At 44.4% G+C, this 22,228-nt stretch overlaps 2 protein-coding genes across 7 annotated transcripts in view; both read left to right on the top strand.

The window, feature by feature from the left end:
- LOC110977971 (uncharacterized) overlaps window positions 1–22,228 on the top strand; it is a 40,280-nt gene that overhangs the window by 4,640 nt on the left and 13,412 nt on the right. Inside the window, exon 2 of one of the 5 annotated variants that reach the window (XM_087130217.1) lies at window positions 5,686–9,429. The exons of 3 other annotated variants lie outside the window; for them this stretch is intronic. In XM_087130217.1, the coding sequence (XP_086986343.1) occupies window positions 5,694–7,433 (1,740 nt within the window). In that variant the 5' untranslated portion in view covers window positions 5,686–5,693 and the 3' untranslated portion in view covers window positions 7,434–9,429. One more of the 5 variants, XM_087130219.1, reaches the window with a different exon arrangement.
- Window positions 6,527–20,233, top strand: LOC147795861 (uncharacterized). 2 transcript variants are annotated; one of them, XM_087130222.1, is made up of 2 exons: window positions 6,527–6,647; window positions 18,147–20,233. In XM_087130222.1, the coding sequence occupies exon 2, from the start codon at window positions 18,158–18,160 to the stop codon at window positions 19,814–19,816; it is 1,659 nt and encodes a 552-aa protein (XP_086986348.1). In that variant the 5' UTR covers window positions 6,527–6,647; window positions 18,147–18,157; the 3' UTR covers window positions 19,817–20,233. The 2 variants fall into 2 exon arrangements, with proteins under 2 accessions (XP_086986348.1, XP_086986349.1); XM_087130223.1 differs by lacking the exon at window positions 6,527–6,647 and adding an exon at window positions 7,151–7,262.

Below are 22,228 nucleotides of genomic sequence, written 5' to 3'. Positions count from 1 at the left end.
ATGATGCACGGGGAGCAAGATGCAAATAACAATCGCATAAACCACATGTTTCAATCAAATGTTATCAAAAGACCCTGTCAAACACGAACAGGCTTAAAATCACATTTTGACAGGTCTGAAGTAAGTTTCACTCAGGGACCGGTAGGCATGATGCGATGGTTGATGGGATTTCCTTGGAGCAAATAGTTATTCAGAAGGGGTTTTGGCTTATGAGTTGCAGCCATTCGAAAGCAATTTGATGTACATGTATGAAAACCCAGCTGCCATTTGGTCTCCCAACTGCATACATGTAGCTTGGTTATGTCCTCTTGAAGGACTTTTTGTGTCACTAGAATTTTTTACTTCCCTACACTGGATACAGTCATCAGCAAATAGGCTAACATTCGATGCCAGGTTTTTAGGTAGATCGTTAATATAAGTCAAGAATAAAGGTCAGAAGCACGGTACCTTGAGGTACTCCAAAAGAACGTGTAACTGGACACTGGTCTGGTGACACTCTTTCAACTACATGTACATGTATAACTCTTTGTTGTCTGACTAAGAAAATGTTCTTGTTAAAGAATTAATGGAAGCAAAAGCCTATGGAAGGTACTTGGACCCTACTATCGTCCAACTACCGACCATGTATGTACAAATGTTTTAAAAAGGCAATTTGTAGGATCCAAGTTACTTGGACTACATGTACATGTACTTCTGTAAGGGTCATAAAAACCTTACAGATAGCCATGTACAAACTCCCATGAACACATTTTGACTGTTGACAGCTATTTGTGCAACCAAATTTCATGTACATGTATGCCTTCAGATGTAGATGTCTGATGGGCAGGTTCATTCACCTTATAAAGGTTTATATCCTCATTAAAATGGTGAAATTCTCGAGCATTTCGCCCATCCACACTACAGAAAATCAGCAGCGTGTACTCTCAATAACTGTCAGCTGTAGGATAGCTCAACCAATCACTACATGTTCATAGCTCCTATCATTTCCTTTTGTTTTCCTGTCATCCACAGATGAAAGCCGCACTGTGATTTATTGACCCAGTTTGCTTCCATTCCAATGACCAATCATAGCTCAGCTTTCATTTGGATGGGGTAAGGAAAACAAAACAAAAAGAAAGGAGCTGTGTTGCGATTGGTCAAGCTGTCACATAGCTGACAGTTATTGACATTACTGTACTGTGGCGATGGACAAAATGCTCACGAATTTTAACCATGTTAATGAGGATACAAGGTGAATAAACCTCCCCATCAGACATCTAACTTCACCAAAAAGTATATTATTTATGTGTGTACATGTGTGACGTTTTGTTGTATATATCTATGATGGAGGAGTAAGTTGGCACAATCAAAACAGCCAAAACGTGTTTAGAGTTTTGTACATGGCTGTTAGTAAGGTTTGTGCATAAACCTTACAACTTCTGGAAGTATGCTACAAACACATGTAGTCCCATAGAGCTACATGTGTGTACACAGGTTGTTGGGAAACTGAGATAAATTTCTTGTTTCTTTAAAGACAAATCCGACAACCACAATTGGAAGCCATTACTACCCGTATGCCTACTGAGCCATCCTGTTCGCATGCAGGTGGAGTGCGTGCGTGAAATTCCTCCTTGAGTAGGCCTAGTCAAGTGCAGAAGTGTGCATGTGCGCTCAGGTTGAGACAGCTGCGTGAGTGTACATGAACATGGCCCCTCAGAATGGCATCTCATTAGATCTGTCCATTGTGACTAATTCTTTTGGTAAATGGTTACCGTAATTAGTTTTGATATGATGTTCTCTTTTGTATGACACCAAGAAATCCAAATTTCCCTCACGGATGATTGAGCAGAAAGTGGGTTAATAGACCGAGGCAGAAATGGCTTTGCCTCTCATAGGCCCTCTAGAGCTGTTTTGATGTTGAATTTGTCAGATTTGTCCTGTCCATAGATGGGTTTGCTAGCATTACCTTATGCTTGCTAGAATCTTCAAAATGCATGTTAACCACTCAAAAACAATGAGAGCAAGGGCAAAAGGTTGCATTGGAAGAAACAGAAGGTACATGTATGTTGAAGGACGCTCGGGTTAGGTTTGGCAAGAAGAAGCTTCTACTGGTAACTGTGGTTGTCTTTGAATGTACAGTATGATTTTGGTGGTGTAAGTGTACATACATGTACATTACATACATGTACCGGTACTTAATACTGTACTTCACTCTGTCTAAATCTGTATGTATGATGCATCTGGTGCAAAGCCACTTCTGGCTTTTTAGAAGCAGACAGAAACCTGACGCAAGCAGAAAAGCACACTCCAGGGAGGAGGAACAGCATTAAGATTGTCTCAGTTGTTGTGCTACACAGAGTGTGGTCAGAGCCTGGGGCCAAGTTATATGGATTGAAGCAAGGGCCAAAGTAAACAAATGGGGGGAATCACCAACAGGAAAATACACACTAAACTTTGTATTTTTATAGGGGAACTACGGTACTCACTATGAAAAGACGCTTACAAAAAGTCTAACAAATTTCTAGTTCTGCCACACTCACCCGATCTTAAATCATTGCTGTCCCCAGCAATGCGTCTACGGTGTACCTGTACATGGAAAAGTTGAAACTCTGTTTACCAAACTGGATCTTGGAATTCATCTGGTGGGGGAATGACACAGTGGCTTTTCTGTGGCACAGGTGTATATGTAGACTGGTCTTGTTTCCGATGCCATCTCATATAGCTCATTGTCTCATTTTGAACACTTGGCCAGAAGAATATCTGCCGCACAAGCTTCAGTACCCGTCCATACATGTAAGTCAAGTCTCCATGGTGAAGTCCCTGGAAAACTGGGGTAGCACAGTCAAGTACCAATACCTGGCCTTGGCTCCACCTGTCTTGTACAGAAGTAGACTTCCCTTCACTTCCAGATGCTCCCACACATGAAGTAGCCTCTGTTCCGTTTTTGGTTGATGTGCCATCTTCCTTCTACTGATCCCCTTGGAATTGGCCAACTTGAGCTCCACCACTCTTCTTATGGCTGGATAACTCCTCTGGGCTTCTTGTAGACTTTGGCTCAATCTTGTGCCTCTGTCATCTTTGCTTGACTTGCTACTCGACGGGGCAATGGTAGGGGCTTCGTCATCGGGACTACATGTAGATGAAAGGGTGTTGGATGTTTCTGCAGGATGCGGGGCTGCTGGCTTTCTGGTGGGGAAACGGGGGGTAGGATCATCTTCCATATAAGGTGCGTCTTCTGGTTTAGTTGCGACTGATGTACATGCAAGGTGCGCCCTAATCTCTGGATGTAATGCCGCTACCTCTGTTGCTCTCCAATAACTTGAGTTAAAACTGACTTCAGCATCTGGATCTGCTGAAACTGCAGTAGAATGATGCCTTGCATGCAGGCCTAATGACTTGCATGCAGGCCTGATGCCTTGCGTGCAGGCCTGATGCCCTGCGTGCAGGTCTGATGCCCTGCGTGCAGGCCTGATGCCTTGCGTGCAGGCCTGATGCCCTGCGTGCAGGTCTGATGCCCTGCGTGCAGGCCTGATGCCCTGCGTGCAGGTCTGATGCCTTGCGTGCAGGCCTGATGCCTTGCGTGCAGGCCTGATGCCCTGCGTGCAGGTCTGATGCCCTGCGTGCAGGCCTGATGCCCTGCGTGCAGGCCTGATGCCCTGCGTGCAGGCCTGATGCCCTGCGTGCAGGCCTGATGCCCTGCGTGCAGGCCTGATGCCCTGCGTGCAGGCCTGATGCCCTGCGTGCAGGTCTGATGCCTTGCGTGCAGGCCTGATGCCTTGCGTGCAGGCCTGATGCCTTAACACTTCCAGCATACTTGAACTCTGCTCAACTGTCATGACATCATCTGTCTTAGGGTTAGGTTGTCTTGGATGGGGTCAAACCCACAAAGTTGGAGTGGAGTCAGGATATCAGCTGTTGTACAAGTACCGGTAGATTCACAAATCCACTAAACAACATGTAGTGATTATTTTGACCTAACCTTTGATCAATTAACATAAAATACCATTGAAACCCTTAAAAAAGAACAAATTACATGTACCTACATGTAGTCCCTACTATAACAGTTTCAAGCTGAGTTTTGCTAAAAACATTCCCTACCCAGATCTTTCACCAAAACTAGAAAAAAAAGTAACCTAGAAAACTGGCATGTATATACTATGGAGGAACTTGCAGAACAACAAAAATCTCTTACAAAACCAAGGATCTTTGAGGGAAAGGTCGCAGGAAACTGAATTAATAAAGGGACTCAGAGACCAGTATTCAATTTCAAAAAAAGGGACAAAAACAAATTAATTAATTGAAAAGTACAGTACCTCCCCAAAAATGAAAAAAAAAAGACTATAAGACTGAAAAGACTTACATGTAACACCAAAAGACTACAACTTTGAAAGGACTTTGTAATGAAATTTGAAAGGATGTACATATACAAGTATATGTATAATATTGATTTTTTTAATACCTACAGTACATGTACTTACTGATGCACCTGTGTACATGTAAAGATGGGCTTTGCAGTGCACAAGACAAAAATGTGAAATAATTTGATTTTTTTATTATTATTTTTTCTGTTTCTACGTATACTGTATGTGTGTATTTTGTTTTACTAGGCCCATACCCCATAGTTTACTGTAATATAACATTTTAACTGTTTTGTGCTAGGCCACATGGAAGACCACATACTAATGTGAATGGGCAACCCTGGGTAATACAAGAAATACATGTGTAAATAATCAGGGAGACACTGGGCAGGACAGTGAGTAACTTTGTAACGTACATCTCTATTACTGTGTTGATTTTGTCAGACATGTACATTTCCATGTATATGGGACTGTAAACCAGTCACCAATTGGTTTTTCACAGGGCACTGTACAGTGAGTGATTAGGGGGATAATTTTGACCATCTTCCTCTGGTATCATCGCTTGCAGTGTGCAAATATGGTCATGTGTGAGATGGGATTTAGACATTGTACAGTTTGTCACTCAATACCGGTACAGACGTTCATCCCAGAAACAGATGTCTAGCCGTGTTTGCACTGGACTTTTTTTCCTGTGAGTTTTGCTGAGCCAATGGTCAAATAAAAAAATTTCAAATGTGACCTACTAGTACTGTTTGCACTTGGACTGTCAACACAAGAAATTTTACCAAGACCGCAGGTAAAGTAACTGAGCTAGCAATGCAGTGACTTATGAGGGCTCTTTGCGTGATTTTTCTGCATTCATTTTTGTCCTCAGACACAACGTTACAGTCCTCATTATCATCTGGGAATGGTGCACTCTTAACACCAGTTAATCTTACAACAGTGTCAATAACAATTTTTGGCTTGATTAAGACCAAAATAGGAAAAGATTTACAGGAAGTATTTGCCACATGCCATAGTGAGGCAAAATATGCAACGCGCATGTGTACAATGTAGTTTCCCCTGAATGCAGCATGCCGCTGTGCTTGGGCCAGACGTATATGGATCGGCCATTTTCCCATGTTATTACCAACTCGCACTGTCCGCACTGGACTTTCCATTTCAGGAAAAGTGTCTTGGTAATTTTTCCTGAGCAGAAATGACTGCGCGGTAGGAATGATCATCTCAGTAAGTTTGACCAAAATGTCCATTGTGAACACGGCTTATGTCTAAAGACATGAATGTAGATTGTATATATTTTAGAATATACATGTATTTCCTGGCTTTTCTTTCTGTTTTCAAAACGCAGCCCCTCTAATGATGGAGTCTTCCTCAGCATCTGACAATTTACTGGAATTGCCAACAGAACTGCAGTATGGCATACTCCAATATATCTCAGCCCAAGATCTGTGCCACATGGCACTTTGTAATCGATTCTGGAGGAATATGGCCAATCAGGATGCCCTCTGGCGCCCTCTTTGTCGGCGTAGAAGTTGGGAGCGTTTTGGCACCACAGAGGATCTTTGCAAGGAGGTGTCAACTGCTCTGCAGGGGGGCAGCACTAGTATTGCCTTCCCGAGGGAAGCAGTTGTAGCTGCTTCCGACTGGCCTACGCTGGCCCAGACCTGCAAATGGAAGGAAGTGTACATGAGAGCGCAGCACCTTGAGACCAACTGGATCAACAACCGTTGCCACACTGTCTCCTTTGAGTTCGGAGCAGCCGGCTGTCGTGAATATTATTATGATACTGTTGAGTCTGAGTTGTTGGATCCAAACAAAACTGATGATTTGACAGTGAGCAGTTTGGATGTTGAAGGAGCCTGCCTGGCTGGGAGTCTCTCAAATGGCACCCTGAAGATCTGGGACATGACAACGGGGGGTTGTCAGCACACCATTACAGTGAAGGCTAGCGGGAGCGCTAATTCCTTGAAGGTAAAGAGTGGCATCGTAGCAGTTGGATGCACAGATGGCCGGATCCGAACCGTCTCTGCCCAGACTGGAGAGAAGCTGCAAGTGCTGGGAAAGTTTTATCAGGAAGTGACTCATGTCCTGTTTGATGGTGAAATTATTGTCAGCACAGCCCATCCAGAGGACGAGCACCATATATATAATGTTAGTAGTAGTGAAGAGGAAAGTGAGGGTGAAGATGGCAATGACAGAGGTGATGGTGGAGATGATGACAGTGATGGGGATGATAAGGATGATTTTGACAATGATACACCTATTTGGAGGGCAGAGGAGCGACTGCGGTATAATCTTAAGGCGAGGAAGGTAAAAAATGAAATTAAGGTTTTTGGGTCTGGAGATACCTCCAATTTCAGTCTCCGTTATGGTATGGGATGCTCCCACCTTGTTCATGTTGACTATCATCATAAAATAGTTGCCGCTGCATACAAAGCTAAAGTAATTTGCTTGTGGGATGCCAAAAGTGGCACCCGTCTGCACACAATCAACACAGGGTTGAACTATTTGGTGTCGTGCCATCTTGGTGACGGGATTGTTATCGGCACCAACAAGAAAAATGACCCTGTCATGAAAATGTGGAACTTGTCATCAGGGCAGCTCATAGAAGCATATTACTGTCCTAGTGTCAGCTTTTTTAATGAAGAAGATGTCTTCGATGTTAGCAGTCGGATGTTGTATCACTTTGATCCGGGTAATGCATTTATTGTAGCTCGGTCAAAATGTGGGGAGCTGGGCATGTTTGGCTTAGACGGGGGCTACTATGGTGATACAAAAAGCTTCAAAGTGGATGACTCTGAAGAGCCCTTGAAGTTGACTGTACCCTGCCTCTACGGCAACAAAATGATCGGAGGCGAATTTTGTGATGGAAGAATGTTCTTGTTCACACTCAGCACTGCAGGCGGCTTCAAGCTGGTCAGGGAGGTGAGACCCATGATGTATGACTCAATGGCTGAAATAGATGATGCCAAATTTCAAAAGGCTTGGATGAATGCCACCAAACTGGTAGTTGTCTCTTACTTCCGGTATGAAGAAAAGGAGGAACCCATTGAGGAAATCCAAGTGCCCAAGATCATAGTTCACCATTACTGGTGAAGAGTACAGTGATTCTGTTCCTGCCTTGCACCTCTGTGACTGGGGCTCGAGTCCCACCCTGTCTGTGGAGTGTGGAGTGGGTTTTGCTCTGATTCAAAAGTGTTCTCCAGAAAATTTTTTGAGGGTTTCCTCTCACGTTTAAAACTGAGTATTTCTCCATTGTCTTCACAAATGTTTATTTAAAGCTTAAAGAGCTTTTGCAAATGTACTACATGTACATGTGTATTTGTAAAATGTTTCTTCATCATTGCTCATTTGTAGTAAGTGGCTTAACAGATACATGTACATGTGGGTACATGTACATGTATGCATGTACATGTATACGTGTACATATTGTTGGAAACCAAATTAAAATCATAGAGTTATTGTTTGGAGTCTTTTTCTGGGTTCATGAGAAGTAATTGAGCCAGTATTGGATTGCACTACATGTACTAGTACATTGTATTTCTCTTATAAAATTTGTCAGTGTTGATACAAACCTGGACTTTTGGGGGAAACATATAGCCCTCATGCTTCATCCAAAATAGAATTTCTGCATTTACTTGATTTTGACAGACACAGGACACAGACGCATTACATGTACGTGGACATTATTCTGTGTTCCACAAACATGACAAATGTGATAAAAAATTCATCTCCATGCAAACTTGATATGCAGTAAAGATGTTGTAGGGGCCTTTTCGCATGAATGCACTACCTTTGAATTTAAGTAAATGCTTCAGGTGTGCAGTGTGAGTCGGAAGCAGTGTACAAGGTACATGTATGTACATGTATCACACTGTTGCCATGGCTCTTCCTGTCAGAATTGGGAATCCAAGTTGCTTGAAGATACCGCGGTAAATTGAGAACATGTGTGTGCAGTCCTGCATGTCAAGACCTTTAGTTTATTCCCACTTTCTGGCAATACATGTAGGCCCATCATATGCTTAACTTAATTGGGTGATGTAAAATGTACATGTTTCAGTTACTATACAAATTGCTCCATGCAAATTTAGGTTAAGTGGGAACTACAAGCCTCCATGTGTACATGTACACTGTACATGTAGTTGCATAAAACAGGATTGATGACACCTTTTCAAAATGGTTACATTTACTATTTGCTTTTTGTATCTGGAAATGATAATCTGTAACATTTTTAACACTCTGCCATTCATGTGTACCATATTAGCACACTGTAGTGATATGCATAAATAAGCAAATACATTTATGTTCAAAGTAGTACATGTAATACATTCATGGTTCCCGCTAATTGGGAAAATGCTTTTGTAAATGCAGTCAGTTTGTCTGCATCTACATGTGTATTGTTCCAAGCAAGGTTAACAGAAATGGGCTTTACTGGATGTACTTGTTTAATGATTCAGCAGTTTAGGGTTTTGACTGGTCAAATTGGTGTTCACTTGAAAATACATGTAGATTAGCTTGAAATGTGAAACTTGGAAAAGTCAACTCAAAACTCAAAATGTCAGTTCACTTACATTCACTGACTCAAATATTCAACTTCAAATTTTAAAAAAAAATTTACAAGTCAACTCAAAACTTGAAAAGTCAACTTGAAACTTGGAGAAAAGAAACCCTCATTTGTTTTCCAAGTTGTTACAATTAATAATGAATACATGTACATGTACCGGTAATTAAGGCTGTAGGTAAATGATATATGCAATAGTCAGTTCTTGTACGGTATTGCGCATATAAATGGTAAACTTAGACATGTACATGCACACACACTCATTGTAAGAATGTATGTAGAATCAGAACATATTTTTGGTTCAAATACCTGGCATCAGGTTAAAGGGTATTGTAATGATTCACCCTACCACGCTCTTTAACTCAAGTGGCTAAGCAAAGAACGTGTGAGTGGTAGAGGCCGGCCGTTTTGAGAAAATATATCTCGGTGGTCTGCAGACTACCAGTAGATTGGGTGGGGATAACATAAAGGGTAGATGACAACAGCAATGATGATGTCTAGACAAATAAATTACCAGTAACAAAAGTTTAATTGGACTCACAATCACTGTACAATGCATTGGACCTGGTGCCCGCCTCCCGCACATGGTGGTGCTAGACGAACAGACAATCAAGAACACTCACGCCTCCTGCACGAACTGCAGAGTGACCTTGATGATGCACTGGTGCCTACATCCAGGGAGCAACTGCCCCACGTGCTCTGCATGCGGCTATACAGTACATACATGCCTATCGCGCTCTGGGTACGTCACATGACAATCTAGCTATAATCTATGTATTCTGCCCTCACTAATTTGCATTACAAAGGCGCCTCGTTAAGTCAGGACAGCCCGTCCTAAGAGCTTAAACTAACACCCAGCAAATTAGGATCCATCTTCAAATTATGTAACATACAAGATAGCGACCCTTCATAATTGATTTTAACCCAGTTTGTCAACAGTTAAGTAACACATAGACTTAGTCTTTGTCAAGAAAAGGGAAATTACCTTAAAACTTTGAGTAACAAAAGAGTGTCTCCAGGAGCATCACTCATAAAAACAACTTCTTCCTAATTCTTCTTAAAGTCTGCTTCAAACAAAACGTCATAAATGTGGGTACGTCTGCACTCCTCTTGCACAACACCGGACTGGTACTTCATCACGATGAGCATCTCTGTAACTTCCCTCTCAATGCCTCTTGCAGGTTGATGTTGGGAGTGAGCTCACCTCCAGACATCTGGGCAACAAGACGGGTTCTTGGTGTTCAGGACATCACTCCCTTCCGATGCAGATGAATCAGAGGGCTGCATGCTCTTCAGGATTCTTACTAGGGATTTTCCTCCTGGCTTTACATGGGGAGATGGAGATGTAGCTGGTAATCTTCAGTCGGCACATAAGATGCGATATTGCTGTTGGCTGTGGCTGGCTCTACTGTACCAGTCATTGCAGGTTTGGGGTTTGAGGTGGGGAAACCATCGAAATAGTCGAAGGTGCAAGGGATAGGGCGTCATCGGGATCTTGAGGCCTCTCTCACCCAGACTGTTGGGAGGTACCGTCACAAAAGCGGCTACGGTTTGCAGCTCACTCATCTCTCCAGCTTCAGCGGATGATTCCGGTCATGTAGCTGTCTCAGGTGCCCTTGGGTGCCTCTATCTGCCGCTGACGAGTAGGTCCGATGGCTCTGCCTCTCCAGCCATGCCTCCATGCCTACTTGGTGGAGAATTTTCCCTCCTACGACAGCGTTCGACTCGTTGATCGTGGCGGATCACATCAATGACTACCCGTCTCCCGATCATGGTGTGAAGGTGACGGTCCCTCTCACTCTCCGATTCTAGCTCAATGAGGTCCATGTCCTCCAGTTGTACTTCGTGCTCTTTTCGGTAGTGGCGGCTGAGATTATCTCAGCGATTGCACCGGAATGGGCACCGCCTGCACCACGTATAAACTGAAGGGCCATGCTCAATCTGGCGATGCCAGTTGAGACTTCGCCTCTGCAAGAAGACCTTGCTGCATTTGTCACATCGGTAGAGATAAGCTGTGTCCAGGTCCTCCGGTGTCCGTCCTCATTCTGTCCACATTCATCTGCCACAAGAGAAGATGAAAACAAAACTATGTGAATTACGCTGAAATTTCACATACCTCCTTACCTGCACCTCACTATTCACACTCTAACAGTACCGTGCCAGAGGCTTCCTCTCCCTTGGAGGGTTTCGCCTCTGTGGTACTACACATTTATCACTCGTTTGGCTCATCACTTTGTTCCACTTGTTTGTTTGAGTCGTTTGGGCGGCTGTCCATCACAACCCTTGCTCTGCTCTGCTCAGGTGTACATCCACCCTGTTGACTGCTTGTGGGAGCAGAGGTCTCTGGTTCTCCCGGCGCCTCTAGCCTGGGGCCATCCTCCTCAGGTGAGACCTCCTCCCACACCATTGGTAGTGTCCCCTTGTAGGGTTTCAGGTGATCATAATGCACCACCTTCTTCTTTACCTTCAGACTCTCCTGTATACGAAATACAACATCAGATAGCTTGGCTGTGATCAGGTATGGGCCTTCCCAACGACTAAACCAGTTTGGGACACACACCCTTCTTTTTCGTTGGGTTGTGAAGCCACACGAAATCTCCTTTCTTGTACGTCTTGCCGGTGGCCCTCCGGTCGTACTTCGTCTTCTGCCTCTGGGTGCTTTTCTGGAGTTGTTCGCGAGCTCTCTGGTGAGCTCCTCTTAGTGATGCAATTCATCTGCATAGTCGCTATCTTTGGGGCTACTCAGATGCAGTTCTGCAGGAAGTGACACCTCCCTTCCAAGCATCATCATCACCGGTGTCTCCCCGGTGCTCTCTTGAGGGGTGCTGCGGTATGCAAAGTTCCTTAACAGCAACTGCCAGTCCCAGTCCCTCTACTTCTTATGAGGATGGATCATTGTTGCCACCATGTTGATTAGGGTCCGATTAAAATGCTCGATGAGGCCATCGGACTTAGGGTTATATGGGGTGGCTCTTGCCTTTTGTATGCCAAGAATGTTGAACATTTCTTTGAAAACCTCAGATCCAAAGTTCCGGCCCTGGTCGGAATGGAGTTTGGAGAGGACTCCAAACCGGAATACAAACTCCTCTACAAACTTTCTGGCAATCGTTGTCGCCTTAGTGTCCTCAAGTGGGTAAGCTTCAGTCCACTTGGTAAAAGTCCCCTTCAACGAGGATCCACTCGTTTCCATCATTTTTCTCAGGGGGCCCTGACAGGTAACTGCTGAAGAGCTGCCCCTCTTTTCTTTGGCGGGGACATCCTTTGCGCACAGCGCTCGCATCCTCTCAGGAACGAATGTACTTGAGCGCTCATCCCAGCCCAAAAGTAACATTCTCTTATCCTAGCAAGGGTTTTTCTATACCCAAGATGTCCTCCGGTTCGCCCACCATGTAATTCTTTCATCAAGTCATTGCGAAGTGGCTCTGGCACCACTGCCTGCCACCTTATCTCCCTGGCATCATCCAACTCCCATCACCGATACAGTGCACCACCCTGAACTTCCAGCCTGTCCGTATTAGACCAATAGGCCTTGGAAGCGGGACAGGTATGGGTGACAGACTCCCAGTCTGGTCAGATGGAATCCTTCTCTTTGCCTCTGATTACCCAACTCATAGGAGCCCCTCGCAAATCCTGAACTGTTATGGCTGGTGTGGTTTGTATGAATCGTATGGTGGCCTCCTTAACTAATTGCAGGGCGGGCTCTCCTCACTGCCCAGTTGTCGACCTTCAGGGGTCCTCCCACACTGACGGCAAGGCTGCCAGGACAAGCCATCTGCATTGGAGTGCTTTCGTCCAGGTCGATGAACAATTGTGTAGTTGTACTCCCCAAGTACCTGCAGCCACCTAGCCAACTCCCCTTGTGGATCCCGGAAATTCAAAAGCCATTGTAGAGAGCAATGGTCGGTTCTGATTAGGATTTTCTGTCCATAGAGGTATTGTCTGAAATGTCTCACAAAGTGCACGACTGCAAGAAGTTCCCTTCCAGTCGTGCAGTAATTCTGCTCTGGCCTTAACAATGCTCTACTAGCGTAGGCAATGACTTTCTCTGTCCTGTCTTGTATCTGTGAGAGGACACCTCCAATCCCAACACCGCCAATCCCAACACTGCGGGCATCAGTATCGAGGACGTATTGGCCCTCTGGCTAGGGGTAGCCTAAAATAGGGGCCTCCTGCAGCCGGGCCTTCAAGGTGGTGAATTTCCTCTCACAATCTTCCTTCCATACGAATTCTCGCGACTTTTCAGTCAAGTGATGGAGTGGCCGTGCTATATCTGCAAACCCTCTGATGAACCTCTGATAGTAGGAGGCCAATCCAAGGAAGTCCCCGATTTCCTTGACATCTGCTAGGGTAGGCCAATCCTTTATGGCCTGGATCTTGACTGGGTCTGTAGAGATTCCACCCTCGGACACTATATAGCCAAGAAATTTCACCGTCTCTCCATACAGTGAACACTTCTCCGGCTTCATCTTGAGACCTGCCTCGCAGAGTCACATGAACACCTCCCTCAAGTGATCTGTCTCTTCCTCTACTGTTTTCCCGTACAGTATTTCATCATCCAAGTAGACCAGGAGGCATTCCCACTGAAGGCCAGCCACTACTCGCTCCATCAGCTGCTCGAAAGTGGCTGGGGCGTTAGAAAGGCCGAAGGGCATCACTTTCCATTGGTATAGGCCACCTCACGTGATGAATGCCGACTTTTGCTTCACCTCCTGATCCAGTGTCACCTGCCAATATCCGGAGGCAAGGTCAAGAGTGGAAAATCACCTCGCCCTGGATAAGACATCTAGCTTGTCATCGATTCTTGGCATCGGGTAAGCAACCCTGATGGTCGCTGCGTTAAGACCTATATAGTTAACACAGAAACGCTTAGTGCCATCCTTCTTTGGCACTAGTATATCGTTTGAAGCCCATGGGCTATTGGACAGCTCAATTACCCCTCTGTCAAGTAATCTTTTCACTAGCCGAGAAACCTCTTCTTGAGTGCAGGCCGGCTGTCTATGTAGCCTCTGCCTGATCGGATGGGCTCCGCCCGTATCTGTCTGATGCTAGACCAGATCTGTCCGGCCCAGGTCATCTTCTCCCTTAGAGAAGATGTCACCAAAGTCTGCCAATAGTTTCGCCACGACGCCATGGACGCGTGGCTCCAGGTTCTCTACACTGCGGTGCCAAAGGTCTTGGAGATGCGGAGGTACCTCTGCCTCCTGTTTCTCCTCTGGTGCCTTAAGAGGATGCGCTGTCTCTATCTCCTCTTTTTTTACAGGGGTGAGCATTCCCGCCGTAGTCCCACTACGAAGGCCACATTCTGCTCTGCCTGGGTTCAAAACCCTTACTACCACTGGTCCCTGACCAGTCCTCACTAGCGTTTTAGCTAGTATGAGCCCTCTAGAGGTAACTTCACCACCACCTTCCATGGGTTCTATCACTCCAGTCTTCACTCCGTCAGAGTCTGCCTTAACATATGCAGGAATGATTGCCTCGTGCCCTAAAGGGATTCTGGTAGTCTGTTCTACAACCGCCCTGTAACAAAATTAGGATCCAAACTGGTCTGCCAATTTGATATGCTACCCATTCAGGGTGAGCTCCATGGTACAAAAATCCAAACTTCCTTGGAAAGGAAGTCCATTCCCAGAATTACAGGGACACCAATATCTGCTACTGCCGCGTGAACAGAAACTGTGGTTCAGCCAACCTGAACATCAATGCTCGTGGAACCTCACATGCTGTCCATTGGGGTTCCGTCTACCTGCCAAACTGTCAGGTCGCTCATCAGTAACATCAGCATGATTTCTAAGTCAGCCTACTACAAGATTCCAAGGCAGAAAAGCCTTGGAATCTTGTAGTAGGCTGACTTAGAAATCATGCTGTTCGTTGCACCCGTGTTAATTAAAAACTGAATGTCGGTTGACCGCACAGTGCCGTTTGCAAACAGCCCTTGCTGCCGCCATGTGGCCTCAAGCTCTGTGGGTTCATTTCCCTGCATAGTTTTCTGTCTCTTTACACTCTGTCCTTCTGTGGACCCTGCTGTTGAGTCGGTTTCCCTTCGGGTCCGAAGGTCAACTGCTCCCCATTTCCCTGGTTCCTGGCCCTCGGGGTCGGGCATTCACGGGCAAAGTGTCCCTTATCCTCGCAATTGAAACAAACATTGCTTTCGTTGGCCTCCTTGTCACAGGCTCACTTTTGGTTTGTGCAGGGCCTCCTCGCCTCGCTCTCCTTGTGTGCCTTGCTTGGAGGAAGCTGATCCTGAAATTGTCTCATCTGTTTTTGTGGACTACTTGTTTTATTTGTTCTACGAACGGATCACCCTGAATCTCGCTTGCTCAACAGTGCTTTGGTCCTCTCTGACTGGACCTCTGCGCATCCATGCACTCGAAATTCTCAGTGGCGAGAGCTGCCCTGATTGTCTCATCCAGGGTCTTGGGTCTCGCCCTGAAAATTCTTTCCCAAATAGTCTGGCTCTCTATTGCATCTGTAAAATGCCCTCGAGCCAGTCTATCCCTGCCTTCCTCCAAAAGTTCAGGGTAAGCTAAGACTATGAGCTCCCGTACAGCTTGTCAGTGATTCCTTAGGGCCTTGTCTATGGATCCTGAGCTCCATCAGATAATTCTCTGCCATTTGGCCTGGGCCAAACTGCTCTCCAGTAATTTCAACAGCTCCACGTAAGTAGGAAATTTTCCCTCCCGGTGGCAACGGCCCAAAACTTTTGAGGCCGTGCCCTGCAAACTTGCCGCTAAGAATGCAGCTGGCTGGTCCTTGCTCCAGCTATTTGCCAACTGGCACGCCTCACAGTGCTGCTGGTAGTCCCTCCAGGCAGTCTTCCCATGATATTTAGTTGTCTGCTGTCGAAGTTCGAAACAAGCCTCAAACTCCTGCTTGTCATGTACCCGCTTGTCCTTCGTAAGAAGCCAAGGGGTCTCTAGCTTCCTTTTCTCACCCAACTCCACCCCAACAAATTTTGCGCCTCCATCCAATGCAAGAGTCCTCTGTACAGGACCTCCTTCTGGACTTCCCATGGACCTTGCTCCACAGAACTCGGGGAATTTATGACTTGACCTCATGGCCAGGACCTCTGTCCTTTATCCTGATGTTTGGTGTACTTCCTCACCCAAACTTCCAAGTTCCACCTCAGGATCATCCTTATCTGCTAGCCGATAAGTCCCTGGGCAAGGTGTTGACCGCCTCCACCCCAGCTCAGTGGAGGGTTCTCCCTCACCACAGCCTTGTGGTGATGCAGCAGTTAAACATTGTAGGAAATATGCACATGGACCAGGACCTCTAATGGAATAGAATAACATTCCACCATCAGCACTTAAGTAATTTTCTTCATTTTAAATATTTTGACCCATTGATGAAGATAGATGCTGGAAGGCACATACGCATTGTGGAATTCTGTTGGTTTCAATGTGAAGGAATGATTGGAGGCATGCTTAGGCAGTAGGCACTGTGCTTCTTAGGGACAACAAACAGAAGTCCGTTATAATACAGGTATGTCTTTAATAAAGAGGAAACAGAGATAAATTTGTTTCTTTAACATGTTGAATGTGACTAATTATTTTGGTAAATGGTAACCATCATCAGTTTCGTCATGATGTCTTCTTTCGTATGACACCAAGAAATCCAAATTGTAATCACATGACTGAGTAAAGTGGATTAATGGACCAAGTCAGAAATGGCTTTGTGCCAAATACATGTAGGTGTTGAGATGGCTTTTTGTCAGAGTTACAGGAATATTGTGCTAGAATCTCCAAAATGTCTGTTACCCATTTTAAAAGTGGTGAGAACAAGGGCAAAAGTTTGCATTGCAAGAAATGGGGGGGGGCTAATGTTGAAGGACACTGGGGTTAGGCTGTACGGTTGCAAGAAGAACCCTCTAACTGTGGTTGTCTTTGAATTAAAGATTTTAGTAGCTACATGTAGTACCTACAGGGTAGCCACAATTAATTTTTCTTAAGACACAATTTTTCTGCAGCTTTGTAGTTGTAAAAAAAAAATACATCTTGAAAATAGCTTCTTACTCTTCAATAGATGAACTCTCTTTGACACTCCTCTTCAGTAAACTACATGTACACTGAAAACTGCATTTTTGAAACACGTAAGATTATCCGAGCTTTCCTGGACAAATAAGGGCGCTGATGTTGCTGTAATGCCATCCAGGGAAAATACAGTTCCCCGCACAGATTTTTGTATTAAAATTGTGAACCAAAAATTTACTTACTGCAAAACATTTCTGAGAAAATCATTGGTGCTAACTTATTGCTACATGTACGTACATGCACATTGAGTGGCACTCCCCTTCAAGTTGCTCACAGCATCTGCACATTCCTGAGACCATCATACATGTACATGTCTCAGCTCCCTTAAGGAGTATACAAGCCTGATGCTGCCATGCCAGGCACAATTGTCTAAAAACAATAATTTGTCTACTGTACCCTCAAATTTAAAGGTTCACATGTACATGTACTACCGAATGGTGAGAGGCACAGAGAGGGGAGGAATGAAGTAACTTGTCCAAGGTCGCAAAATGTAACCACCTGCCAGAATTTGAACCCCAGGGCCCAGACCCTACAATTGGGTAGCAATATACATGTACATGTATGTACAAATGTCCCCCCAATAGCATCATAACAGAACCAGAGGTGAATGTAAATTAACATTAACGGATGTAGTGAAACTACAAAAGCCCTGGAGTGCCATGAATTTTCAAAAAGTGAAGTATATTTTAAAAAGTCTGTTTTTTAGGAGAGATGTTTTTCTCCTTCGTTTGTTCAAGACGTTCACGGGCGGCTTTAATATGGCACATATAGCTGTGAACTGTTCTAGAAATGTTGGACCAGTTCTCACAGCAAAATGTACAAATTTTGTACCTCAAACATACCAAGCCAGTGTGGAACAGCGATTTTGTAACTGTCTGCCAGGGTTACTCATGATAAGCCTTCAGAAGGAAGGTTGGACAAAGTGAAGTAACACCCAATTGCATGTTGTAATTAGGGCCACAAACTGGCAGTGTGGATTAATGTCGCGTGTGGGTTTAATCTGCTTATCTAGATACATGTGTGACGCCATAGTGTCTTTACTCATATAGGAGGGGAAAAAAGACTTCTGGATACAGTCTGTTCCCTGCATCTGCTTTTGAATATGATAGAAAATACCTGCGATACAGATCTGAAAGGCTCAGTAACAAATACTGTATCTCAATAATTGTCACCTTTTTATTGATGTTTGCTGGCTTTTCTTCCTGTTTTCAAACGCAGCCCCTCTCAAGATGGAGTCTTCCTCATTTCAATGTTTACTGGAATTACCAACAGAACTGCACCATGGCATACTCAAGTATCTCTCAGCCCAAGATCTGTGCCACATGGCACTTTGTAATCGATGCTGGAGGGATATGGCCAATCAGGATGCCCTCTGGCGCCCTCTTTGCCGGCGTAGGAGATGGGAACACTTTGGTACCACGGAAGATCTTTGCAATGAAGTGCCGATTTCTCTGCAGGGGGGCAACACCAGTACCGGTATTGCCTTCCCGACTGAAGCAGTTGTAGCTGGTTCCGACTGGCCTACGCTAGCCCAAACCTGTAAATGGAAGGAAGTGTACATGAGAGCGCAGCATCTCGAGGCCAACTGGATCAACAACCGTTGCCACACTGTCTCCTTCGAGTTCGGAGCAGCCGGCTGTCAAGGATATTATTACAACATTCCAGAGTCTGAGAGGTCGGATCCAAATAAAACGGCTGACCTAGTTGTGAACAGTCTGAATGGTGAAGGAGACTGTCTTGCTGCAAGTCTCTCAAATGGCTCCCTAAAGATGTGGGACATGTCATCAGGAGAATGTCAGCACACCATCAGAGTGAATGCCAGCAACAGTGCCACTTCCTTGAAGGTGAAGAGTGGCATTGTAGTGGTTGGATGCAAAGATGGCTGGATCCGTACCTTCTCTAGTGAGACCGGAGAGCAGCTGCGAGCTCTAGGGAAGCATCAACAGGAGGTTACTCATGTCTTCTTTGACGGGGAAATCATCATTAGCACGGCCCATCCGGAAGATGAACGTCATGTTGATAAAGAGAGTGATGAAGACAGCAGTGAATATGAGAGAGGTGATGTAGAGGAAGAAGAGCAACCACAGGACAATGCTGAGGTAAAGCAGGCAATGGAGAATGATATTCTTGTCTTTAGGTCAGGGGATGCCTCCAGTTTCCTCCTATGTTATGGCTCAGGAATTTTCCCCCTTGTTTACGTAGACTATCGTGACAAGATAGTGGCTGCTGCTTTCAAAGGCAGTATACTTTGCCTTTGGGATGCCCAAAGTGGCATACGTCTGCATACAATCCACACTGGCATGAACTTTTTGGTGTCGTGCCATCTTGATGACGGTGTTGTCATCGGTACCAATCATAAGACAGACCCTGTACTGAAAGTATGGAGCCTGTCATCGGGACAGCTCATGGAGGCCTTTGCCTTTCCAAATGTAAAACTTTTTGATAACAAAGACACCCTCCAAATCAGTTCTCGGGTGTTGTATCACTTCGACTGGGGTAATCCGTTTCTTGTAGCTCGGTCAAAATTTGGGGAGCTGGGCATGTTTGGCCTGGTGGGGAGTTTTTGCGATACAACAGACATCAGAGTGGAACACCATCTAGACTTCTTATGTGTGATTGTGTCCTGTCTCTATGGCAACAGAATCATTGCAGGAGATTACTGTGACGCAAGGCTGTTCTTGCTCACAGTCAGTGCCACAGGTGGCTTCAAGCTTGTCAGGGAGGTGAGACCCTTGATGTATGACTCCTTCACTGAAATGGATGATATAAGATTCCACAAGGCTTGGATGAGTGCCACCAAACTGGTGTTTGTCTCTTACTTTGTGGAGAAGGATGAACTCGAGAAGGAAATCCAAGTACCCAAGATTGTTGTTCACCATTACTGGTGATAGGAAAGTGCAGTGGTACATGTATACACCTTGTACTTCTTCTGTTGTATTTCAGCAAATGTGACAAAGGCTCAAATCCTACCCTCGCTGACTTTTGGAGTGCACATCTTACCCTTGCTGACTCCTGTGGAGTGGCTAATCCTACTGTGGTGTTTGCTAATTGTTTAGTGCTGTAGTCACTTGAGGGCGCTATTCATGTTGTCCATGAATCGCTCGGTACGTTGCTGTGTAGTAATCTTGGTGTTTGGGACATGCTATGCGGGCACGAGAGATAGTGCCAGGTTTAATATTGCATTCATTTATAAAATGTTAATTGTCTGGATTATGTGAGTTATAGATAAATGCAAATGGGTAGATATTTAAAAGTCCAGATCGATTAAGTTGCAATCAGTTAAGCTCCGGTGCCCATGAATATACGTGTAATCCGGTGCCCATGAATATACGTGTAAATTGGTCGTTCGCGCCACAACCTTGGATCTTTTCCAAAACTTCTAGACAACTTTGTAGTCGTCAGGTTCAGGGCCTGGAATGGTCCTGTGGATTTGCTGAATTGTACCAGCAGGGTTGGAGGCCCTAGGCTAGGGGCAGATTGGCTACATTCATGAGCGAAGTGGAGATCTCCAATAAACCAAAATTTGGGAGTACACAGGAACCCGAAAATTTGGCCTCACCGCCTCACTTTCTCTCGTCACCGGTAATTACACTACATACGTCAAATGTAGTTAAGAGATATTTTGAGTACATGTATATTCATTGACAATAACTGAGATACATTCATTGTATTTGGATTTTGATTTCTACATTTAAATGCGATTAGTTGTGCACTTTGTGGGGAAAATATCAATGCAGTAGATTAAAGAAGCCTCTTATAAATATTGTGGAAATATCGTGAAAAAAATTCTCATCTGTATTTTGTTTAGGCTTACATGAAAGTTGTTTAGGTAGTGACACCGCTTCTGGAGGTCAACTGATACTCCATCCGTTTGACGTATTTTGTCGATGGTTAGCTATTTTGTTGACAATGGGGACGTCGTCTGTTAGGAATAAAGGGGAAACAATATGTAAAATGTGTGCTAAAGCGAAAACGACATCAGCTATAGAGGTAACTCACCGATGCACATTGCAACGCAACTTTCCACTCGCCTGCCTGGAAACTCACCTGCCTACCTTGGAAACCGAAGAGCCTGTTGCCAAAATCAAACCAATAGACTTTAGTATGTACGTAAATGTCAGAAGGAAAAATCAATGAAGAACTGTCATCACTTAAACTGTTGTCCTCATATGAAACTTTTTTGCAAAAAGTTCATTTGAGGGCTTGTACAAACAAACACTGGAAGCGCACAGTATATGGAATACAACAATAACACGCAAAGCATTAATTGCTAAAAATATCCGAATATGTACCAGCATGGCTGTATAACAACATAGGGGTAACATGCCAGGTGTACTGCACTCTACAAAAGCGGGACGAGAGGCAGTTGACAATGGTCATGACGAACGATCTGATCTGAATTCAGTCTCCAAATGTGCAAAAATAATCAGGCCTGCCATATCAAATGTAATAAAGAGAGAGCTACAAGGACGCCTTGTGTTCAAAAGGCTTCATAAGCAGCCATTTTCAAGTTTAACGTGTGCCTGAATACCGGAATAGGAACTGACTAGGTTGTGTTTGGTCCTTACATGACTGCTACCATTGGAAAGGCTTAGTTCTTGTAGTTTATTTGACGGTTTGATGTAAGTGGAGACAACGCATACCCGAAGTTTAAGAGGGGAATAATTGCCTGTATTAAATTTCAGTTTAGTTCAGTTCGTATTTGTTGTCCAAATATGTAAGCATAGAAGAAAATTTGCTTTGTTCGCTCTTACATTTCTTACATTTTGTTACAAAACTGCACAGGTATTTGAAAAAAAAAATTTTAAAAATAAAGCAAAATACATAAATATCATTCATTAAGGAATTAATATGATCATTAAAATTCTTCATAAAGAACGCCAGGAATATGGGCAATTTGTGAGCCGGGGGAAATATTGTAAGGGAAACTTTAGAGGTAAGAGTTACAGGTGCGCATTGAGGTGGGAACAAAACACTTTAGGCATGTTAGGAATCGTGAGGTTGGGGAGGGCAATGACCTGAGTCGTTTTCCTGATTGCGTGAATTGGTAACAGTCGGAGAGTGGCTGAGAATCGTTACATAGGATTTCCTTTATTTTCTCCAATAGTTTGGTCTTGCATGCTTCATTTAGTTGTTTGTGTTCACCGATCATTTTGCTGGCTTGTTTTGCAATTCTTTCAAGTTTCTCTTTGTTTAAATATTATGAAATTAATTTAAAAATTATACCTCTAAAACTGGTGACCCTGAAGTTTGCAATATTTTCGGCTTATTTCGTTGGAAAATAAAAAGAAATAACCGTG

Source organism: Acanthaster planci, linkage group LG20, assembly GCF_054643075.1.
Source record: "Acanthaster planci isolate LZ-2023a linkage group LG20, COTS_SCS, whole genome shotgun sequence".
NCBI lineage: Eukaryota > Metazoa > Echinodermata > Asteroidea > Valvatida > Acanthasteridae > Acanthaster > Acanthaster planci.
The sequence above is the reverse complement of the archived record's forward strand: the minus strand, read 5'-3'. Positions and strand labels throughout refer to the sequence as shown.